Consider the following 22893-nt stretch of genomic DNA (forward strand, 5'->3'; position numbering starts at 1 on the left):
CTGAACTCAGCAGGAAGTCCGGTTCTTTCTGTAAAACCTTTTCAACCTCCACGTAAACTGCCTTCTGTAAATCTATTATCAAAGAGGTGAAACCTTCCCGACATTACCGCATTAAAACAGCGACTTTAGATCAAATTCAGAGCACTAACGATCCTCTTCTTACTACTTACTTCAGGGAAGTTTTAATTGTTGTTCATTTGGTACAAAAATAGATATTAATGGCTGTTTAAAATACTGACGAATCACATTTGTATAATGTTACAAAAATTGCTGTTTTGAAAAATGGGCAGCAGTAAATGGAAAGCATCAATTATTTGCAGTGAATGAACAACAACACGCAGAAGCCCTGTGTGGGTCTTCAAAATAAAAGCTATTCATTCAGTGATATTCTGCAAGAATCTAAAGTTGTGCACATAAGACAATGACATAATTAAAGACCATGAATACATTAAACTGAGAAACATGCTGTAGCAGCCTCTCTATATTATGTCAAATTAAATCTGTTCTGGAGCCACATTGAGGGGTTTTAAAGCTGTCATCAAGTTTTCAACGTGAAAGTGAACCAATCTCTAAAAAATATGAACTTTTCAGGGGGAGGTGGGCGATAAAATATTCATCATAATTTAACTCATTGTTCCAGATGGGATTTTAAAATTTGTGAAATTACAGGATTTGGTTCTAGAAATGTGAATTCAGCAGAACAAAACCAAAACAGAAAGCAGAGAAATATGAGAAAAGGCCCATAAATCTGCTTAGAAATCACTACAAAGTATTCTTTAAACTTGTCTTGGAAGAATCACATTTTTAAGTTTTCTTCTGTATTATATTAATCCAGTGACAGTTGGTACACTACAAAAGGGGACTGCAAAAACATTTTGGACTTCAATCTGTGATGATAAAATGCAAAAGAAGGAAAGCAGCTCCTCCGTCATGACATAAAACAGAAGAAGGCCTCGTGTCCCTCACCTCAGCAGGGCAGGAACATCTAGGATGTCCTCCTGTGGCAGCGTCACTGCGGCTAAATGAAAGCGCAGATGCACACATGTGCCAGCATGTGTGCACTCCCACCAGCTCCCAGTGCACGAGGCTATTTTCAGCCTTCTCTGAACTCCAGTTTGACTGACAGCCACACTGCGCCGTAATTTAGGACTCTTCCTGTTATCATAATAAAGCTACTTTCCCCAAGAATCTGGAAATATTCTGGACCAACTGGAGGGCACACACTCGGTGTCTGTGTGTGTGTGTGTGTGTGTGTGTGTGTGTGTGTGTGTTACTATACCTAGAGTGCTTCCTATTGGAGAACAACTGCTTCTAAGAAACATGTTATTTCAGGTTTTTGGTCACTGATGACTGTTTCAGTCTGTATAGCTCGTTAGCTTAATTTAGCACAACAAGTGTAAACAGAGGCATCAGCTTGCCTGACTCTGTCCAGAGGTAACAACATCCACTTATTTGTACTGATCTTCTCATTTAAACACAAAGTGAATAAGCGTATTTGTTAAAGTCCTGATCTTTTAAACTCTTCATTGCACAATGTTCACGTCCTGTGTTTTACTTGCTCTTTGGTTGAATTCAGGGAAAAATTGTAGTCCTAAATGAGATGGGATCAGGATCAGATGGGACGTGAGTTGGAGCATCCAATGTTAAAGAGCTTTGTGAACGCCCACCGAACAGTGTGTTCTCACTGTCAGTACAGAACCATCAGAACACTACAAGTACCAGGATGAAGCAGTCAGAATGGCCCAAAACAGGAAGTATGAAACTCTGGACACTTTCCACCCTAAACGGTCGCCATCTTGGCTCTGTAGAGGAAGGGGGTGGGGCCACCGACGTAGAGGATTTTCAAATTAAAAGAGTGTGAGGAAGCTGCAGCTGTTCCTGAACACAATGTGTTTCTTCTCTGCTGCTGGACAGAAGAATCAGTGTGTTTATTGAGTGTTAAACAGAGGACACAAAAACACTGATTTCTGGGTAAAATAATTAAAGCTGCAGATATTTTGGAGCTGAGGAAGAGAACTATTAGTTTGTGTACTGAGGGAAGTTTGACATCTGAAAAACAGCACCTGACTTCTCTGTGCGACGCAAACATCAAACTTCTTCCAGCATCAGTACTTAATGATGCAATCAGAAATAAACTAATTGCTGTTTGAAAATAGTTACATATAATGAGTAGAGACAGGGTATTAAGGTAGTAATTACACAACTGAGAATATTAAGTTACTACTAACTTTACTGCTTATTGTACCAGTCAGTATTGGTGAGTAACAAAATATTAAAATTCATACCATACTTTATATACTTTCCAAATATTTGGACAAACTCTATTTTGATGCAGTGGTTGCATTGTTTTTAAAATGTTCATACCAATAAAGCCCTTAAATTAAATTGAAGTACACAAGCACTATTTTGGGATATTGTACTTCAGTATGTCTAATTTACAGTATTCTTGATTAAACACAATTCAGTACACAGAAAAACAAACAGCACATCAGACTGGCTCGCCTGCCAGATGGCTGATCAGTGATTCCTGGAACCTTTGCTGCATTGCACATGCTGAAAAACCAACAAACAGTCAGAAATTCTTCCAGCAACAAAGTCAGGGAACATTGAACGTTGTAATGAGTAACAGGAATCACAGCGACACGCTGCAGGAAGCTGCTTGGTGAGGGAAATTTTTGGGTGAAAAGGGCAGAGTGTTCAGGCTGTAATCAGTGAGATAAAGAGGCTGGACCTGCTGCACTTGTAGAGGAATACTGGCTTTATGGGGAGATTTTTATCCCATGAAAAATCTCTGATCTTCCTCATGCTCTTCCTGCCGTGAAGCTGCAGGTTGTACAGAATCAGATTCACATGTTTGACATGAATCAGACCGAACTGGAGTTCTGAGTCGCTGCAGAAAACACACCAAGTACACTGGCTGCACCTATTTGAAGTATTTTGGGTGAATATGTTAGTTCTTCTCAAATATTAGTTGAAGTCTGACAAGAACATTTATTTTGGAGGAGTCTGAATTTGAATAAAGCTACAGGTTGAACAAAGTCTCACTTCAGGTGTAAGACAGGAAGTCAACAGAGTGAAGCAGCTTCGTTGTCCTGCTGCCACGCTGAGGGACATGTGCACTTGTTGGGGCTCACACACTCATTGGACAGTAAGCTGTGTATAACTCTGTCAAGTCTGTCTGGGCTCTATATTTGTTCAGCTTGGTGTCGTAGTTACCAGCAGCTCTGCAGTTTTATTCTGGTCCGAATGGACTCTGTCAGTAGTTTTTATAGACAACAGACTTCTGCAAATTTTTTCTCCAGTTTCATGCCAAGTAAAATGATTTCTGGTCACAACCATGGATGGATGTTTCTTTGTCTCCCAGGGGGCCCCAGCAAAATGTGTCATCAGGCCCAAACAAGGCCGCAGGTGGTGATTTAATCATTTCCCCTGGAACAATGGACCAATCAGTGGTCTAGAGACAAGATGAATTAGACACATAAAGCTGTGACAACTCTGATTACTTAAAGAAGTGTCTCAAATGTGGATATTTGCACTTCTAATTTGTCTTTAAAAAAACACGTTTATGCTGCGTATTTGTTGAACTGCAGTCTTGTATTCAACATTCGACTGCTGTTTGTGTTAACATGCAGGACGAAGGTCCAGTGGACTGCTGGTAGATTCTTCATGATGGAGTTCAGTGATTCAGAGTAGAAACACTTTGACCGGCTGTTTAACACACTTAGTGGTGTATCGTCTACAGTCGGTGTTGGAAAATCAGCGTCCTGCTACAAAAATAAGACTCGTTTGAAACTTGGATAAGATGTTTACATGCAACAGCTTCCTTCTGAGTACTTCAACTAACATATTCTGGTTTCTCACAATCAGGACAAATGTTCTGATCATCGAGATATGATGTTTACATACGCAAAAAGCTTCCTCATAACTGGGACACTCATGTCCATCACTGATGTTTCAGCGGCTCTAACTGTATCTCAGTCTCTCTCTTAGAGCCTCTGAATCTTTTGTGCGCTGCTCGTTAACGTGTTGGAGCTCGTGTGTGTAGTCTGTGGTCAGAGCTGGAACGACTGCAGAAAACATAGGTCACGTCCTCGGGAGTGTTCGGGAGCTGTAATGACCTGAGGAGAAGTTTACATTATAACGTTACAACAAGGAGGATATAAATTAACAGACCAAAAAGTATACTAAAGCATTTAAAGCATCATGCTGAAAAGTGCATCGAATATTTACTGGAAATTGTTCAATAATTGACTGAGTAGATGTTTACGGGAAGGCTGTCTCAGTATAAGAGACCAGTTCTCACACAACCTCCAGGTAGTGAACACCCAGTCATAGTACAGTAGTAAAAAAAAAAAAATCCAGATGTGAACCAAATGATCTCTCCGTGTGGTCACCGCCTGAGGACGCATCGCTCATCGACTGTAAAGAGTTTCTGTTCGCTGCTCCATGACGGCCCTATTGAAGGGTAATGAGGCTGAAACTTAAATGCACTGTGAGGCTGAAACTTAGATCCATTGTGTGAGGATAAAACTTAGATCCACTGTGAGAGGCTGAAACTTAGATCCACTGTGAGGATGAAACTTAGATCCACTGTGAGGATGAAACTTAGATCTACTGTGAGGATGAAACTTGGATGCATTGTGAGGATGAAACTTAGATCCACTGTGTGAAGCTGAAACTTAGATCCACTGTGAGAGGCTGAAACTTAGATCCACTGTGAGGATGAAACTTAGATCCACTGTGAGGATGAAACTTAGATCTACTGTGAGGATGAAACTTGGATGCATTGTGAGGCTGAAACTTAGATCCACTGTGTGAAGCTGAAACTTAGATCCACTGTGTGAAGTTGAAACTTAGATCCACTGTGAGAGGCTGAAACTTAGATCCACTGTGAGGATGAAACTTAGATCCGCTGTGAGGATGAAAATTAGATCCACTGTGAGGATGAAACTTAGATCCACCGTGAGGATGAAACTTAGATGCACCGTGAAGATAAAACTTAGATCCACCGTGAGGATGAAACTTAGATCCACTGTGAGGATGAAACTTAGATCCACCGTGAGGATGAAACTTAGATCCACTGTGAGGATGAAACTTAGATCCACCGTGAAGATAAAACTTAGATGCACTGTGAGGATGAAACTTAGATCCACCGTGAGGATGAAACTTAGATCCACTGTGAGGATAAAACTTAGATCCACTGTGAGGATGAAACTTAGATCTACTGTGAGGATGAAACTTAGATCCACCGTGAAGATAAAACTTAGATGCACTGTGAGGATGAAACTTAGATCCACCGTGAGGATGAAACTTAGATCCACTGTGAGGATGAAACTTAGATCCACCGTGAAGATAAAACTTAGATGCACTGTGAGGATGAAACTTAGATCCACCGTGAGGATGAAACTTAGATCCACTGTGAGGATGAAACTTAGATCCACTGTGAGGATGAAACTTAGATCCGCTGTGAGGATGAAAATTAGATCCACTGTGAGGATGAAACTTAGATCCACCGTGAGGATGAAACTTAGATGCACCGTGAAGATAAAACTTAGATCCACCGTGAGGATGAAACTTAGATCCACTGTGAGGATGAAACTTAGATCCACCGTGAGGATGAAACTTAGATCCACTGTGAGGATGAAACTTAGATCCACCGTGAGGATGAAACTTAGATCCACTGTGAGGATGAAACTTAGATCCACTGTGAGGATGAAACTTAGATCTACTGTGAGGATGAAACTTAGATCCACCGTGAAGATAAAACTTAGATGCACTGTGAGGATGAAACTTAGATCCACCGTGAGGATGAAACTTAGATCCACTGTGAGGATGAAACTTAGATCCACCGTGAAGATAAAACTTAGATGCACTGTGAGGATGAAACTTAGATCCACCGTGAGGATGAAACTTAGATCCACTGTGAGGATGAAACTTAGATCCACTGTGAGGATGAAACTTAGATCTACTGTGAGGATGAAACTTGGATGCATTGTGAGGCTGAAACTTAGATCCACTGTGAGGATGAAACTTAGATCCACCGTGAGGATGAAACTTGGATGCACTGTGAGGATGAAACTTAGATCCACCGTGAGGATGAAACTTAGATCCACCGTGAGGATGAAACTTAGATCCACCGTGAGGATGAAACTTAGATCCACCGTGAGGATGAAACTTAGATCCACCGTGAGGATGAAACTTAGATCCACCGTGAGGATGAAACTTAGATCCACCGTGAGGATGAAACTTAGATCCACCGTGAGGATGAAACTTAGATGCATTGTGAGGCTGAAACTTAGATCCACTGTGAGGATGAAACTTGGATGCATTGTGAGGCTGAAACTTAGATCCACTGTGTGAGGATGAAACTTAGATGCATTGTGAGGATGAAACTTAGATGCACTGTGTGAGGCTTCAGGCTGTCAGCGCAGCCTTTAATCACAAACAGAAAGCTGCATCTTACTGAACAGCAACGTTCAAACAATTCAGCATCTGAGTTTTCACACCCAAGAAACCAGTTGAAAATGATTTGCTGTGAAGGTCTCTTATTATCCAGCAGAGTTTTCTACACCCAGAGTTATTTATTTTCAGATGCAGCTGTGGGAGGTTTCATGTCCCAGAGAGATAAAGATGTCCCACATGGCGTCCCTGTAATTAATGTACAAGTGTTATCTGTAAGAAGACAGTAAGGAAGATATTTGGGAATTTTCCATCCTCTGTTCATTTTAAAACCATGAACAGCAGCAGACGTGTGTTATCAAGGTCAAAGAGGTGGATTCTTTACATTATGGTGCTTTCATGAGCAGACAAAGGACAATTGTCCTCTTATAGGAATCAAAAGGAAGCCAGTGTGCATTTAAGATGGGTTTATTTTCAACCCCTGTGCTTGTAATTTAGAGAGCTGCTAAATACATATGGAAGTTACAACTTCTCTGTTCCTCAGGATGTTCGACCTTCAAATCATCAGCTGTCACCACAAGCAGCAGATGTACGGAGCCGCCGAGGGCTCGTGGTTTACAAAGAAAACAGTGATGTGGTCGACCGGGACAGATTGATTAACTCCATGTCGCTTTAGCGACAAATAGAAAACTGGGAAGGTGAAAAATATTCGTGTAAGCAACGAGCACTTAGTCAGTTATTAAAACTAGAATTTAATGTTTAATTAAGAACAGATTCACTGGAATAATTACAGTCAGGGACTGTTTTGGTAATGTGGCAGAAAGATCATGAAATGTTCAAAGCTTTTTGTAAGAAAAACATTTTTTATGTCCATTTGTCAAAATGAGCAAAAACCATGTTGACTTCACGTCATCAATGTGACTTCAATTTGAAAGAAATGAATTAGAAATTATTTTTGAAAAACACAGCTGAATAAATAATTTGAAAGGTTCCAAAATCACACAAAGACTCAACCCTCAGGAGCTTTATCAGGTTGTGACTTTGTCAGATCCAGTAAACTGGAGCAGAGATGGTTTCGTTGCATTTGTCCTTTTCTTTTTTTGCGATCGTTTGTAGCTGGAAATGTTTCTTTCAGTGAGTTTCTCAGTGTCCCTTTAATGGAGAAACAGAGAGATCCTGTAAGTTCAGTCATACGTTTTAATGCAGATTGTTCTATTGTTGAAGATGCAAACAAACCACAATGTTGAAGTTTCGCTCTGCACAGTCTGCAGGTAAAAGAAAAGATGAGGCTGATTGTGAAAAAAAAAAAAAAAAGATGTTTAAAAGCGACCGAAGCCAATACGTAAAAGATTGTGCTTTCTTTCAGCAGAATTTGATTCTGGCAAACGGAGAAAGATATACTTGCCTTACCAAGAAGCACTTGTTGATTTCTAAAGGAAACAGTTCAATGGAAGAGATAACTTAATAAATATTGTAGAAACGCGGGTGATAGGGGCAAAAATGTAAATGATTAGAAACCAGAATTTTAAACTGTTTCCCGTTTTTATAATGAAATTCCTGCCCGATTCGTAGCTTAACGTTTTACCTTTGACTTTTTATCAAAGACCAAGAATTTTTCCAACACCTTGGCTCATTTTACTGATCTAATTATTCAACAAAGGGAGTTTTAGCCTGATGTGCTCCTGCTGTCAATCACTGAACAAATCCTATACAGAAAATAAACAGACTTCTAGCTCATGTGGCTGAGATGACCCCTCCGACATCCCAACGCAGTGAAACGTCTCCAGAACAACACCGAACTAATGTAACCGCTGCACCATCTCACGTTAGGCTGTCTAATGAGGTGGTTAGTCCCAGTCATTATGGGACACATTAGTTCCTGTTTTACTCGTGTAAATGCACCAAGTGAAGCAAATGAAGTTCCTCCCTCGACATATTCTGAACCCCCAGCCATAAGCACTGATACAGGACGTGCTACTGATGTCAGCAGAGTGCACAGACATGCTTCCTGGAGTACAGTGACATCACTCCAGGTTGGAGTTCATCAGCTCACAGAGGCTGGACAGGAAGTTATGTAGGAGCTCGGGAGGAACGATGTATAATAAAATACATCTGTTGATTATTACTGCAGAGACACCCGACATCAACGGTGCACGTATTCTGAATGTTAAATAGGTGAATTAATAATTCTACAGATAGCACATAACGAGGTTGGTGTGGTTGAGGAAGCTGCAGCAGAGTAATAGTTTGAGGTTGGATGGATATGATTGGCTCTTATTAGTCACCTGGTAGTGATACAGCAAATAAATGAGCCAATGATGTTCCAGATTTGTAAACATAAATACATTTAATACTATAAAGGCTAAAAAGCAAATGCATAAAAGACTTGAGCATTCTTTCAGCAATATTTGATTCAGACAGGGAAGATATCAAACTTATCAAGAAGCTCTTGTGGATTTCTAAAGGAAATTTACAAACACTGTAATGGAAGAGATCATTTAATAAATATTGTAGAAAAGAAGCTGTTTGAGGGACTTGGATGAAAATCTGTCTCATCTATTTGCTTTGTAGTTACCAGCTGACTAATAACAGCCAATCATATCCATCCAACCTCAAACTGGGTTTGAGTTAAGTTGCTTTGGCAAATCAACTAATACAAGCGCACGGACAGCTCTCCATTCATCTCCGGTGATCGTGGTGTTCTGGGTGATTTGCTTTCGCCTTCACAAAACATGTAAATCTCTGTTAAACTATTATTATTATTATTATTATTATTATTATTATTATTATTATTATTATTATTATTATTATTATTATTATTATTATATTGACGTGTACCCATGCAGATGGTTTCAGGTTTGTTTGTCCAGGTTTTCAGAGGTTTTATGGTTTCTGCCCACAAATCTTAAAATGGAGATAAATGGAATTTGGTTGGTCAGTGCACTGAAAAATTACATTTCAAAGTTTGAATTGTAAATATGTCTCTTGAGAAGCAGTGTGCCTTTTACTGGGGATGATACACTGAACCAGCTTGAAATAGTTGTTATAGGGAGGATTTCCTTGGTGTTAAAAAGTCATTGGAAACACTTCAGCAGGCTGACTCTTACCATCAAAGATATGCCAGCCTTCACTGTGACAGTGTAGCAGATATCCACTACAGTATTATAAAGTGCAGCTCTTCCAGGTTCTGATTGGCTTGTTAGAGACGATGCGTTGTCACCAACAACAAGTTTTTAGACTTTAGACACATCGCTGTCTCAGTGCTTCAACATCTTGTAGTGTCACGGCTGCCTGGTGATTAAAAGCGATGTGCATCCAGGCGTGTACTACAAATATAGTATCCCTATGAGGACGGAGACATCTGATACAACATCAAACAATTCCCAAGAACATCTGCCACGCTCCTCCTGGGACAACCCGAGGCCTGTTTAGGGCGCTGGGGTCTCCTCCCTCTGGGTCGGCCCAGAAAACCACCAAAGGGCGGCCAGGAGGAATCTTCATCAGGAACCACAACCACCTCAACTGGATCCTTTTGACATGAGGGAGCAGCAGTTGACCTTCCACAGCACATCCTTCTTCAACATGTTATTTGCTGCCACTTATCGGTTCGCAGACCTCCCCAGGTGTCCCAGTCCCCATTTTTCCCAGCTCTTGCTGGGGTATCCCAAAGCCAGCCTCATGGGATCTATAATCTGGGTACCTTCTCCGTTGGATACGCCCTCAGTACCTCCCCAGTTGGCATCTTAGTCAGATGTCCGAACCACTCGGCTAATGTCACGACCATTGGTGAGGTTTCAGGCTCTAATTCCTACAATCCTTCCTAACGTTGCACCTTCCTGCCCGTCAGTCTCATGTCTGTCTTACCCTCGTCCATGAAGCAGCAGCTCACTACCGACCCTCTGAGAACATCCAAGCTGCGAGCTTGATCTTTTTCTATAACAGGATGTGGTTAGACATGAATCCTGTTGTGTGTTCTTGTATTGTTCTGCGAGCTGTCTTCATCTTTTATTGACTTTGCCTTCAGATCTCCTACCAGACTTTGTCCAAGTGTAGTTCAGGTCAGAGATGTGAGTCTAACAGTATGTGGCAGCGGGAAGCAGAGGATCGGTCTGCGTTCATGAAAGAACAATGTCAGAGCTGCCTCTGTGCGCTTGTCTATTTTCTCTTCTTCTAGACACCCAGAGATTTATGTCCTCTTGTCATTTATTGGGCCGTGGTGGGCGTCCTGACTGTGTAATTACGAGGTCTGCTGCTCTTATAGTTTATGTGCGTAGTGCGGCGAGACACTTCAAAAGAAAACAGACGCAGTGGAGAGCTAATTCAGCTGTTTCCTCACTGTCAGCCTGCACAGCTCTGCACTTAAAATACATGTCGGAGGGACCTGGTAACCTCTGGTGTCGTACAGGAAGCCCTGCAGAGCGCTGAACCAGGACTAAAGTTAGACCACAGATGATCTGAGTTAACAGGAAGAGTCAGTCGACACAAACTACTGCACAGAAGAATATGAGGACCAAGTATACAAAGAAAGAATCTTTGCTAGGTTTCTTACTAAATATCTTGAAACATAACCATGTTTTTATCCATGTTGTTTAATTCTAGTATCATATTTGAGACAATTTGCAAGTCAGTGGATGACAAAGGTGATTACGGCTCATCATGCAAACAAAAAGTTTGATATTTTGAGAGCAAATTGCTCCACAATATGAATACATTTAGATTACATATGTTATTTAGTTGGTGACTTGTTGTAAACTTCGGTGATGCGGTCGTAAGGACGGTTGTGCCAACAATGACGTTAAAGCACCACCTCGCCACCTGAAGCTGCCGTCGGCGAGTCGACGTCCCGTTAACTCGTGTTAAAGGCTGTAATTTTCCGTCAGCGTGACTTCCAGTTCGCACCTTGCTCTCCCTCCTCCACCAATGTAGACGCCATGTTTTCTGCAGCTTAACAGGTACAAACACTAAACTAATTCTTTCTGCCCTTCACTGTTTGCGTCAGTTTTACAATTGATTTTATAAAAAAACAAAACAAATATTCTCCATTTAAAAGATCCCAGGCTTAAATGATTATCCTCTTTACGGTTGTTTAGTTTTAAAAAATACTGTAAAAATATATGTTTTTTTCCTTTTTTTTTTCTGTTTTTATATTGATATTGAGAATCCAGAAATATGTATTCATCAAGTTATGTACTTGTTCTGTTCTTTATGTTTTTATTTTAAAGATTGTCCTTGGAAAGATCATTTTTAGTACATTTGGATTATTACAGCAGACAGTGTGGTTAGAGACGGAAATATAAAGGGAGAAAGAGAAGTTGAGGATCAGACACCAGACTGGAGCTGAACTGGGTGTAATGTGGTTGTATGACATGTCTGGTGAAATACCTTCAGTGGATGGATGTTACTATCAGGTCATCAATGTGTATCTGAAGTTTGATATATCTCATTCTTCTGTGACACATGTAGTTAACAAGGACTGAATCCTACATCCAATTAAAATTGGTTACCTTTTGGAGTTAATTACATTAATTATATATAAAAATATGATGTATATGTAAAAAAAAAAAAGTTTACATCCTCTGAAAGAAACAGCAGACTTTTGGTTGTGAGTGACACGGCAGGAAAGTGGGACAGTATACACACAGCACATACAACATACAATTACACTTTGTTTTTCTTCTTATTTTCATGCTGTTTGTGGACAAAAAAGAAAATCATAAAATATCTAACAACCAGGTTCGGTTAGTTAAAGTTTTTTTTAAATTTTTTTTTATGGATCTAGAGCAGGGGTGTCAAACATACGGCCCGCGGGCCGGATCCGGCCCGCCAGGGGGTCCGGCTCGGCCGGCCGGATGACTTTGCTAAGTGTGAAGATTACAGAAAGACATACATTGTATTTCTATGAGAATATGGAGGTTTATGAGTACAAACGTTTTGTGATTGTTTTTTTTAATCGATCCAGTAATTGCTTCAGAAACAGCGTAAATGCGACGTCTGCTCCGGAGGGAGAAGCTGCTGCTCGCTTTGTGACCTGTTAAATCTGCAGAGGAGAGCCCAGGCAGATAAACAGTGGGCTGATGTCTGAGTTTTTGCTCTTTATGTTTCTAGTTTATTGTAGAAAGACTTTTAAAATAGGGTTTATCATCCAAAAACCTTCACCAATGATTTAAACATAGAGAAATATTGTAGTTATGCATGCATTATTATGCTATGAATTTACTGGTCTGGCCCACTTGAGATCAAAGTGGGCAGTATGTGGCCCCTTAACTAAAATGAGTTTGACACCCCTGATCTTGAGTATCATGTTCTAGTGAGAACAAAACAGCAACAATATCTAACTGATGTCAAATAGTTTATGGTTTGTGTATCTTTTTATCCTTGCTGCTGTAGAAGTCAGAGGAAACATGAAGTGTTGATGTTGTGACAGTACAACATGTGTGGAGTTTCATTTTGCATACATTAGTGTCATCTGTGTCGCAGCTCTGCGGGGACCAAAGCAAAAGCTGCAGGACCAGAATAGATTTTACAGCTTGTTTCACATGTTGCTTGCCAGGTCCAGTGTATTAGAGCGGTCCGCACTGGAAGCAGCTCACACAGCACTTACGTCGTAACACAACCGGCGACTACAGTTAAACAGCACACAGAGGTCCCAGAGCATTTCAGATGGTTAAAACTTTATTTGCACGTTGTGTTGTGGCTTAACATGTGCTTGTTTGTTGCTTTTCGTTTTTGTTTTAACGAGCCGTTGGCCCGCTGCGAGATCTCTGACCACAGGACTCACGTCAGAACAGAACCGCTACCAGAAGAAATCTCACGACACGCCACACGCAAACAAACCCTCCAGATACAACAAGCTCAGATACAAGGTTTTACAAAGAGGAGCTTAAACACAATACTCGGACAGCAAAGCTTCTTTGTAGCTTTTTGGATCGGGCCCTCTTTTTAAAGGGGAATTACACCGATTTTACGGAGCATTTCCAGTTGTTTGGGACTCACTGACATGAAAAGAATAAAACCTCTGGTGTCTCCAGAGAATCCCTGTGGAGGCAGATAAAGGATGTCACCTGAGTCAGTGTCCATAACGTTTGAAGACAAAAGCTGTTGGCTTCAGAAAGTCGCGAGTTTGCATTCCTCTGCAGCGGCACTGCTGCAGGCTGCGTTGCAGTTCTTCTGAATCTCTAAAACACTAAACTTCAATTTCTAAACCAAACACTCAGCAGCCGGAACCCATTTATTGAATCACACATTCGAGGGGGGGAGGGGGTACGGGGGACATGGAGGAAGAGGAAAGACGATGAAAGAAGCAGGACGAAGAGTAAAACCCAATATCAGCAGATTCTCTGTGTCCACCGTCATCCAGAGATTCAGGGAAACATTTCTTCTGTTACAGTATTGAAAGTTTACAGTATAAACTGGACATACAGATGTTTCAGTGCATCACTCTGCCAATATAAAGGAGACTGAGTCCAGCACTGTGTGTACGGTGTTGCATGTCCACTTTTGTAAGTGAGCGTTCACTTTGTGTAGAATTGATAGACTCCCATGTGGAAGGACACTGATGTTCTCAAACAGCCCCCATAGTTAATATGCTTCTTCAAAACAACACCGTTAGACTGAGAAACAGCAGTTACATACTGAAAATTTGGAGGAAATCAACAGTGTCATCCTTCGGATCATCGACCACGTCCTCCAACGAAACATCTTCTGATTTACATTTCGTCTTTGTTCTTTTCCACAACTGAAATTTGTACTAAAATGAAGAATCCGCTGAGCTATGAGACATTTTCTTCTTTTGGAAATTCTAAATTAATTCACTGCATCGTAAACAAACCTGTTTTTCTGGAGCTTCACGCTCTGAATGTTGTGTTTTCTATTTGTTGATGCAGTGTGTGATGACTGATCAACAGTGTCTTAATTCTGACCGGCGTGGAGTCTGATCTGACAACATAGTTTGGTTGTTAACACATTGAACTGTTTTACGGCGAATGTTCGTTTTTGCAAGAAGATTGAGAGGTTTTGTGAATATAGTTTGAAGATTTTGGGTTTTGTGCTCACAGTTTGGAGAAAAGGTTTCAAGAAATGTGTCTTAGCGATGGTGAAAAACTGTAACTACTTCCCCGTGACCAGGTGGTGGAGACGTGCTATCGAGTGTGAGCGCACACCTCTTGAACTGAACGTAGCTCAGCCGCTGCAATCCAGACTGTCTTCAGCCGTCATGGACGCTCTTCTTAGAAACAGACGCTGTGAAGACGCTTTAAGAATACTGGACAAAGTACTTTAAGTTTGTAAATACAAACCGTTAGCATGCTGCTGGAGTGCATGAAGCAGTGCACCATGTTTCTGTGACCTGACTCTCTATCTATTGTTGTCTACATCTCTCTGGTGTTTAAATCAGGATAAATGATGATGCCTCTCTCTGGCGTTGACATCGTCTGTGTGTTGTGTCCTCAGGGCGTGAGGGGCGATGCCGGGCCGACGGGTGCTGCTGGAGCTCAAGGTGCCCCGGTGAGTTCATGCTGATTGTATGTATTGCCGATCTTAAGTATGTGAATGCATCTCTGTGTTAATACAAGTCATCGGAGGATGATTTGTCAGCGGTGCTCTCCGTTAACTTCACACCCTGCTGATACAACGAGCCAAAACGTTTGAAGTGGTCCCATAAAGATTTGAAGGAAAATGTAATCAGGACATGAACAGGAGACAAAGATTAATTGCTGCGGTAAACTCACTGCCCACACACACACACACACACACACACACACACACACACACACACACACACACACACACACACACACACACACACACACACACACACACACACACTCATACAATGGTAAAAGCTGTCCTGTGGTTTTGTGCCTGATGACCAGTCAGGTTGTAATAAATGATCTGATCTGTTATATAGAAATATTACAGCCATACAAAACAGCTAAATAAAAAAAAAAGAAAAAGCAATATACTGAAAATATGGGCTGCAAATCTTTTCTAATTAATTCCCTGAATAGCTGACTTAGAGACTTTCACACACTGAAAGACCATCTCCTGGGGAAATCACTTCCTGTTCATGAAAACAATAAGTGATTTCTTACCTTTTGGTCACATTTGATGTCTTTTACTGACATTACTGACTATATTTCTCTTTGAACCGTCCATGATGGGATATTGTTCGAAAGGTAAATTAAACTGGACAGACACAATCTTTGACCTTATTTTCCACAGAAGAAGTTACAGGTCAAACGTTATGTTTACATTCAGTGTTGCTCCTCCAACAGATTTTTCATTTTTTCACATGTTGAGTGCATTTTCTTACTTCATAAAACATTTACCAAGCCAGTTTAAAAGTATTTTTTTGAATTCAGCATTGGCCTTTGTTGGCGCGTATCTTTGATCCTGTAGATCAGTCAGTTTGTTTCCGACTGTAGAAAAACAGCTCGACAGTGCTGCTAGAGATCAGTAACTCCACAGGGAAGCTTTGAGGTGTGTTTGGTTTTTATTTTAAGAAACACATTGACTGTTGAAGGTCTTTGGAAGCCCATTATGTTAAAGGGGCATTCCACCAATGTTTGGAGTACTCTTCAGTCTGTGATAATAGCTGTGCATTGTATTCAGAGACTCTTGGATTCGTTTTTATCACATGCACCTGATCTCAAAATGTGACAGATGTGCCTTACACAGTGTAATATGTTGTGTTAGGATCCAACGGCTTCGGAGCTTGACCCACACTTTAAACTTGAAAGATGGGATGTCTCGGTCTGTCAGTCTATTTGTGCGTCTCCAAATCACTGAATGAAATTGCTTATTTTTTTTAATCTCACCACTGCAACAATCCAGCCGTGTTTCTTTTGCGACTCACACATGTAAAGACCTGCCTGCCTCAGGGTTATTACGACGGAGCGGCCAACATGGGAAAAGCACAACGTCTCATACTGTTGCAGGAGGTGCAGTGACTTTAATGCAGAGCAGTAAGATTTAGAGTCGAGGGGATGGATCCATCGAGTAGCGGTGGGCATTGTTGACATAAATTGGCAGTTTACATTTCACAAATACATCTAATGAAGAAAATGTTGAACCTCGCAGCAGCATGTCCACCAAACATGCACAGCAGATATGTTAGCAGCACCATAGATATAGAAATGTGTTATAATCACAGATGGTATATAAAAGTGTTCGCAGGTTCCGAGTTTGAAAAATGGCTCCGATGCAGAAGTGTCTTAGACTCCCATTCAACTTCTCTCATCAAATCCAAAGTGAATAAAATGTGTCCATCAGTTATCTCGGTGTTGTTAGCTAAAGTCACTCCTTCTTATTAGTTTTCTGGAGGTCCATCTGAAAATAATCCCTCATTCATTAGAAAAGAAGATTCAAGAAGACCTGGTTTTGGGGGCGTGTCTGTTTGATTGACAGGCCTGTGGTGCAGTCAGGTTACAGCTATCGGTGGGCGGGACGTAGTATCGTCAGGTTTCCAATCAGATCGGTCAGATCCACCGCTGGCTCCTCCCCCAGATCGTCCAAATATGGTCACTTCCTGCTCCAAACCGCTCCGAACTAGCAAAGATGGTGACGGACAGAATCTGAACTGGAGGATTCATAACGTTCACAAACCAACGATGACATCACTGATGGATGATGACATCACTGATGGATGATGGTTGGTCATAATGTGTTATACTCTGCAAACAGCTGGTTGAACTTCATGGTTATTCTCTGACTATAATGTGGGTCGAATATACTTTTATATCAGTGAAGAAGAGTCGACTTTAACTTCATTCCTATAGAAGGTTTACTGTAAATGTTCGAGCTGAAAGCTGCTGTAACTCTTAACTGCTCACACTTTTACATCCTGTCTGTAAGTGTCAGCCTGGTAAACTCAATAGTGTCACACCCCACAACCACACACCCTCTCACACTTTATAGGAGGCAGTGTGTAATAGCAACATATATGCACACACACAGACAGGGACGCTTGTGTTTCGTGTGTGCGTTAATATCCAGACACCAAGTTACATGTATTTTTGCTGACATGGTCTTTGTCCGTGTTGTGTTGTAGAGCTTGTGTACGTGCACAGGCAGCATCGCGTGCTGAGCAGCTCCCCGCTGCATCGAAGCCAAAACCTCCCTCTTTAATCAGGTCGATGTTTACATGCAGCGCCGGCAAACTTACACCCTGGATGCAGCTTTTATTACTGTAAATAGTTTTATCATACTACGTTGTTCTGGTTGTTATTACGCTGTAATCGAAGCTGCATAAAATTGTCTACGGGTTCATTTCAAGGTGTCTGATTGTCAGACAGGCAAACAAATCTCTCAGCTTCAGATACTCTGCATCAGTGTGACGCTGGTGAATCATGTCTGGACATTAGAGATTGATTTTTAAAAAAAAAAAATTTAGGGGATGCTTTGATCAACTGTTTTAAGATTTTAGAGTCTGAACAGATCACTATTTTGTTTTTGTCTTTGGACATTTTTATAGAGACCCTCCTTTGGAGATGAAATATATAAACAGGATAGATTTCAGTTTTTGGTTGGTAGAGTTGTTTTACATACTGGAAGCAGACAAGTGCTGTTTTCCAGATGTTGTACTTCCCTCAGTACACAAACTAATAGTTCTCTTCCATGCTGGGACTCTTACTGTGTAGTACAAGACTATTTAACATAGTGTTGTTTCAAATCACACACTGTTGTTCTGCACTGACAGGAAATGACCTCATCATGTGAACACATCAGCCTCCAAAACATCTGCTGCTTTCATTATTTTACCCAGAAATCAGTGTGTTTTTGTGTCCTCTATTTAACACTCAATAAACACACTGATTCTTCTGTCCAGCAGCAGCGGAGAAGAAACACTTTGTGTTCAGGAACAGCTGCAGCTTCCTCACACGCTTTTAATTTGAAAATCCTTTATGTCCTTTATGGCTCTGCGGAGCCAAGATGGCGACCGTTTAGGGTGGAAAGTGTTTCACACTTCTTGTTTGTAGCGTTCTGACTGCTTCATCCTGGAACTTGTAGTGTTCTGATGTTTCTGTACTGACAGTGAGAACACACTGATGTACTCAGAGTAGAGATTTAGTACACAAGTAGAACATCTGGAACACTAGTAGAACATCTGGAACACAAGTAGAACAACTGGAACACAAGTACAACAACTGGAACACAAATAGAACAACTGGAACACAAGTAGAACATCTGGAACACAATTAGAACAACTGGAACACAAGTACAACAACTGGAACACAAATAGAACAACTGGAACACAAGTAGAACATCTGGAACACAATTAGAACATCTGGAACACAAGTAGAACATCTGGAACACAAATAGAACAACTGGAACACAAGTACAACATCTGGAACACAAGCAGAACAACTGGAACACAAGTACAACATCTGGAACACAAGCAGAACAACTGGAACACAAGTACAACATCTGGAACACAAGTACAACATCTGGAACACAAGTACAACATCTGGAACACAAGTAGAACATCTGGAACACAAGTACAACAACTGGAACACAAGTAGAACATCTGGAACACAAGTACAACATCTGGAATGCAAGTAGAACATCTGGAACGCAAGTAGAACATCTGGAACGCAAATATAACATCTGGAACACAAGTAGAACAACTGGAACGCAAGTACAGCATCTGGAATGCAAGCAGAACAACTGGAACACAAGTAGAACAACTGGAACACAAGTACAACATCTGGAACACAATTAGAACATCTGGAACACAAGTAGAACAACTGGAAAACAAGTAGAACATCTGGAACACAAGTAGAACAACTGAAACACAAGTACAACATCTGGAACACAATTAGAACATCTGGAACACAAGTAGAACAACTGGAACACAAGTAGAACATCTGGAACATAAGTAGAACATCTAGAACACAAGTAGAACATCTGGAACACAAGTAGAACAACTGGAACACAAGCAGAACAACTGGAACATAAGTACAACATCTGGAACACAAGTAGAACATCTGGAACACAAGTAGAACATCTGGAACACAAGTACAACAACTGGAACACAAGTAGAACATCTGGAACACAAGTACAACATCTGGAATGCAAGTAGAACATCTGGAACGCAAGTAGAACATCTGGAACGCAAGTAGAACATCTGGAACGCAAATAGAACATCTGGAACACAAGTAGTACAACTGGAACACAAGTAGAACATCTGGAACACAAGTAGAACATCTGGAACACAAGTAGAACATCTGGAACGCAAGTAGAACATCTGGAACACAAGTATAACAACTGGAACACAGCAAAGGTGTCTTTGTCTTTTAGGTGAAGTCCTTCGTGACATGATGAGACAGCAGGTCCTGTAATCTCACTCTGGATAAGAGACAAAAGTCTCAGTCACACTGAAATCAGCCTCATAGAGACAAACTCTAGAAGAATAGAAGACACACTTCTGCATAGTAAGCAGTAAGTTGGGAGTTTGGAAACTTGTGAATCATTGTGAATTGTACCCATGGCTGGATAAACCCCCTGTGAGGCCCCTGTTGACCTCCACTACACGAGAACTTTTGATTTTTTCTCAGTCACCCACAAGGCGACCAGTTAAAGCAGAAAAACAGAAAATGAATCTGTTGAGGAAAAAAATGATGAAGAATCCTCTTGTTCAGCGGAGACCTCCCCTCCTCTTGTCTCGTCGCTCCACCTCCTCATCCTCTCATCAGTCCGTCTGTCGTCCCTCTCAGTCCATCTGTCGTCCCACCCTGTCCCCAGTCTGCCCTTTGCTCCCCTCAGGCTGAAGGTAGGATGATGTTTCAGTAACCCGGCGGTGATCGTATATCCTCATCCAACTGCAGGCTGCGGGTACGTCGCTGAGAGATGGATGAACAATACAAACTCTGGATGCAGGACCCGCCTCACTCTAATGTGTTTGTGAATATTTGGGGAGTAAAATATTTGTTATCAGCCTGATCAGAACTCATGTTTTTACCAGGAAAACTTTGAGGCGTTTTCTGCAGGATTTTCTCACTGGGGCCTAAAAATCCTCAGACCATGAATCAGGGCGAATAGTTGAGTGTTGATGATGTTGAATCAACATTAAATTGGACAGTAATTCCTCATCATGGTTGATCTCATGCTGAAATATGACACCGAGTGAAATGTTTCCAGATAGAAACATTAGGACAGGAAGACAGAGAGCATGCAGGATGTTGAACAGCCCGGATGAAGTAAAGCCACCATGTCAGACACCTGCTGAAAACAGCATCTGTCAAACTAATTCAAAGCCAAAGGATTAAACCGACTTCATCACAAACACACGCACAGCAAAGGTATCCGTGGTGGAGTTCACATCGTCTGAATCCCAAAAACACTTTGATCCTCCGGGATGATCCAGACAGGAGTCGCAGCTTCAACACAGCTGCTTCCGCACAAACTGAAGTGCGGAATCATAAACTAACATCTGTCAGATAATGAACACATGGCCCTCTATTCATGTTTACTTAATCACGCTACACCAGAATATCTCCTCAGTTTACAATATACTTTTCAAATGATATGTTTGCTGAGACATAGAAATAGTAACAGACCTTTTTATTACTGGGAAACATTCAGTTCATCCTGCAGCACAAAAGTTGTCATCTACTGGCCTTAACTTCATCAGGGTCAGGGACCTTTAGGCCCAATCCCATTTTCAAACGTCTGGGACTGCATCTGTAATCTGTCAGATTTTCATGTAAACCTGGAAATAATCAGAAAGTTTAGAGACATTTAAAAACAGAAGAAATATTTAGGTTTCTGCACTCTTCATCAGTCATTAGTCTGAGAAGTAAGTAGTGATTCTTAGCAGCTTTGTTTTAGTGGGAAACATGGCACCAGAACTAGGTCAAGGGTCACAAGTTTAAAGTAAAGAGGGTCTTTCTCAGCATCATGTCATGGCGAGGTGGAAGGTCTTTAAAGGGGCAGTGCATGGAGCTCTAAAACACTTCAGATCAGATGTATTGAAAGTCCAATCAGGCAGAAAAGTGGTCACACCATCAGATGATCAATACATCAAGCTCTGTTCTTTGAGGGATGGAAAATAAACTTCATCGAAGATACAGAATTGATTAATAAAGAACACGACACAGCATTTCACAAGACAGAGTTTTGCGGCAGTGACAGAAGAGTGGATATACAGAAGTATGAATCCAAAACAATGAACTGAAAGATGCTAAAAGGATCCAGAGGGGAGGGAACTGCAGAGTCAGGTGATAATTCTGAGACTTAAGAGGTTTGAAGGAGAAACATTTCTTCCTTTGTGTTTACAGAACGGGTGACTTGTGTGTTTGTTTCACTCACCAGTGGTGGTGAAATGCCTCTTTAAGGAGTCTAAATGAAGCGTTCAGGCACGTTAGTGTAACAAAGTGCTGAGGCAGCAGTTCTTGAACTTATTCGTGACCTCAGAAACAGCCGTTTACAAAACAGACTCCATTCGAGGTCCGCTTGCCTGCTTGTTCTGGAGCTTTCAACCATATCACACAGACTCCGTTAACAAAGTGAATCCAGTAAATGGACCTTGAGGTGAGACGGTCACAAGAATGAGTTGTCAGGATCAACTTTCAAACCAGCTTTGATGAGAAGTCCTAAAGGTGCTCGAAATGAACAGCAGCTCACACAGCAGAGATACCGGGAACAAAGCAGTCATTTTTAGTTTTAGCTGAAGTTTTTTGTTTTAGGTACATTATTCAGTTTTGCTGCCTCAATACAATATACTGTATGTTTGCATTGCTAATCCTTTGATTAAATACTTTTAAGTTACTGTAGACACTATTACATAGATCAGACCAGCATTGTATCACCACCACGCCCCTTTCTGGGGGAAACGAATGGCATTAACGGAGGAAGTTAAGACTTTTCTCTGAAGTTGTATTTTAAACTAACTAGTTTATATTGTATATAATATATATATATATATATATATATATATATATATATACTGTACTGTATATACTGTGCATTTTCTTTTTTATATTTTTTACTGCTATTTTATTGCTTTTTATTATTCTATATTATCTTATTGCTTTTGTAGCGAAAAAAATTTCCCCTTGGGGATTAATAAAGTAACTACCTAACCTAACCTAACCTAAATGATAACGTTTTGCTCAAGAGTTGCTGTGTAGCTAGTTGCACCAACAATCATGTGAAAAATCTCTCATTTTTTCCAGTGACCTGTCCTAAAAAAGATCCTGATAGAAGGACTTCATGGCACCACTTTAGAAGGGATGACATTGGCACGCTGTGCGTTATAATGGAGCTCAGACTGTTGTTGGAGCACACTGCTGATGTTAGCTCTGTTAGATCTGTAGAGCAGCACTGAAAAGTAAAATAATTCACTTGTAGTTTGCTCACCTGGAGATCCAGTAAGGTAAAGCAGATGTCCACGTTGGACACCTCTGACCACTGAGTGGGTTTATAGCACCAGCTGGATGCTGGCCTGAGGAGACTGAAGACGGATCCAATTGAGCTTTTTGGTCTATCTAGCCTGTT

The 22893-nt window shown here is 41.0% G+C and overlaps 1 protein-coding gene across 1 annotated transcript in view; it reads left to right on the forward strand.

The window, feature by feature from the left end:
- The window catches only part of LOC138199582 (collagen alpha-1(XXI) chain), an 84129-nt gene that overhangs the window by 13357 nt on the left and 47879 nt on the right, over positions 1-22893 (forward strand). Inside the window, exon 18 of the mRNA XM_069151761.1 lies at positions 14848-14901. Coding sequence (XP_069007862.1) covers positions 14848-14901 — 54 coding nt within the window. The remainder of the gene's footprint in view (positions 1-14847; positions 14902-22893) is intronic.

This window comes from Embiotoca jacksoni, unplaced genomic scaffold (assembly GCF_022577435.1).
Source record: "Embiotoca jacksoni isolate LCO1_2020_lvr unplaced genomic scaffold, fEmbJac1.0.p SCAF_17, whole genome shotgun sequence".
NCBI lineage: Eukaryota > Metazoa > Chordata > Actinopteri > Embiotocidae > Embiotoca > Embiotoca jacksoni.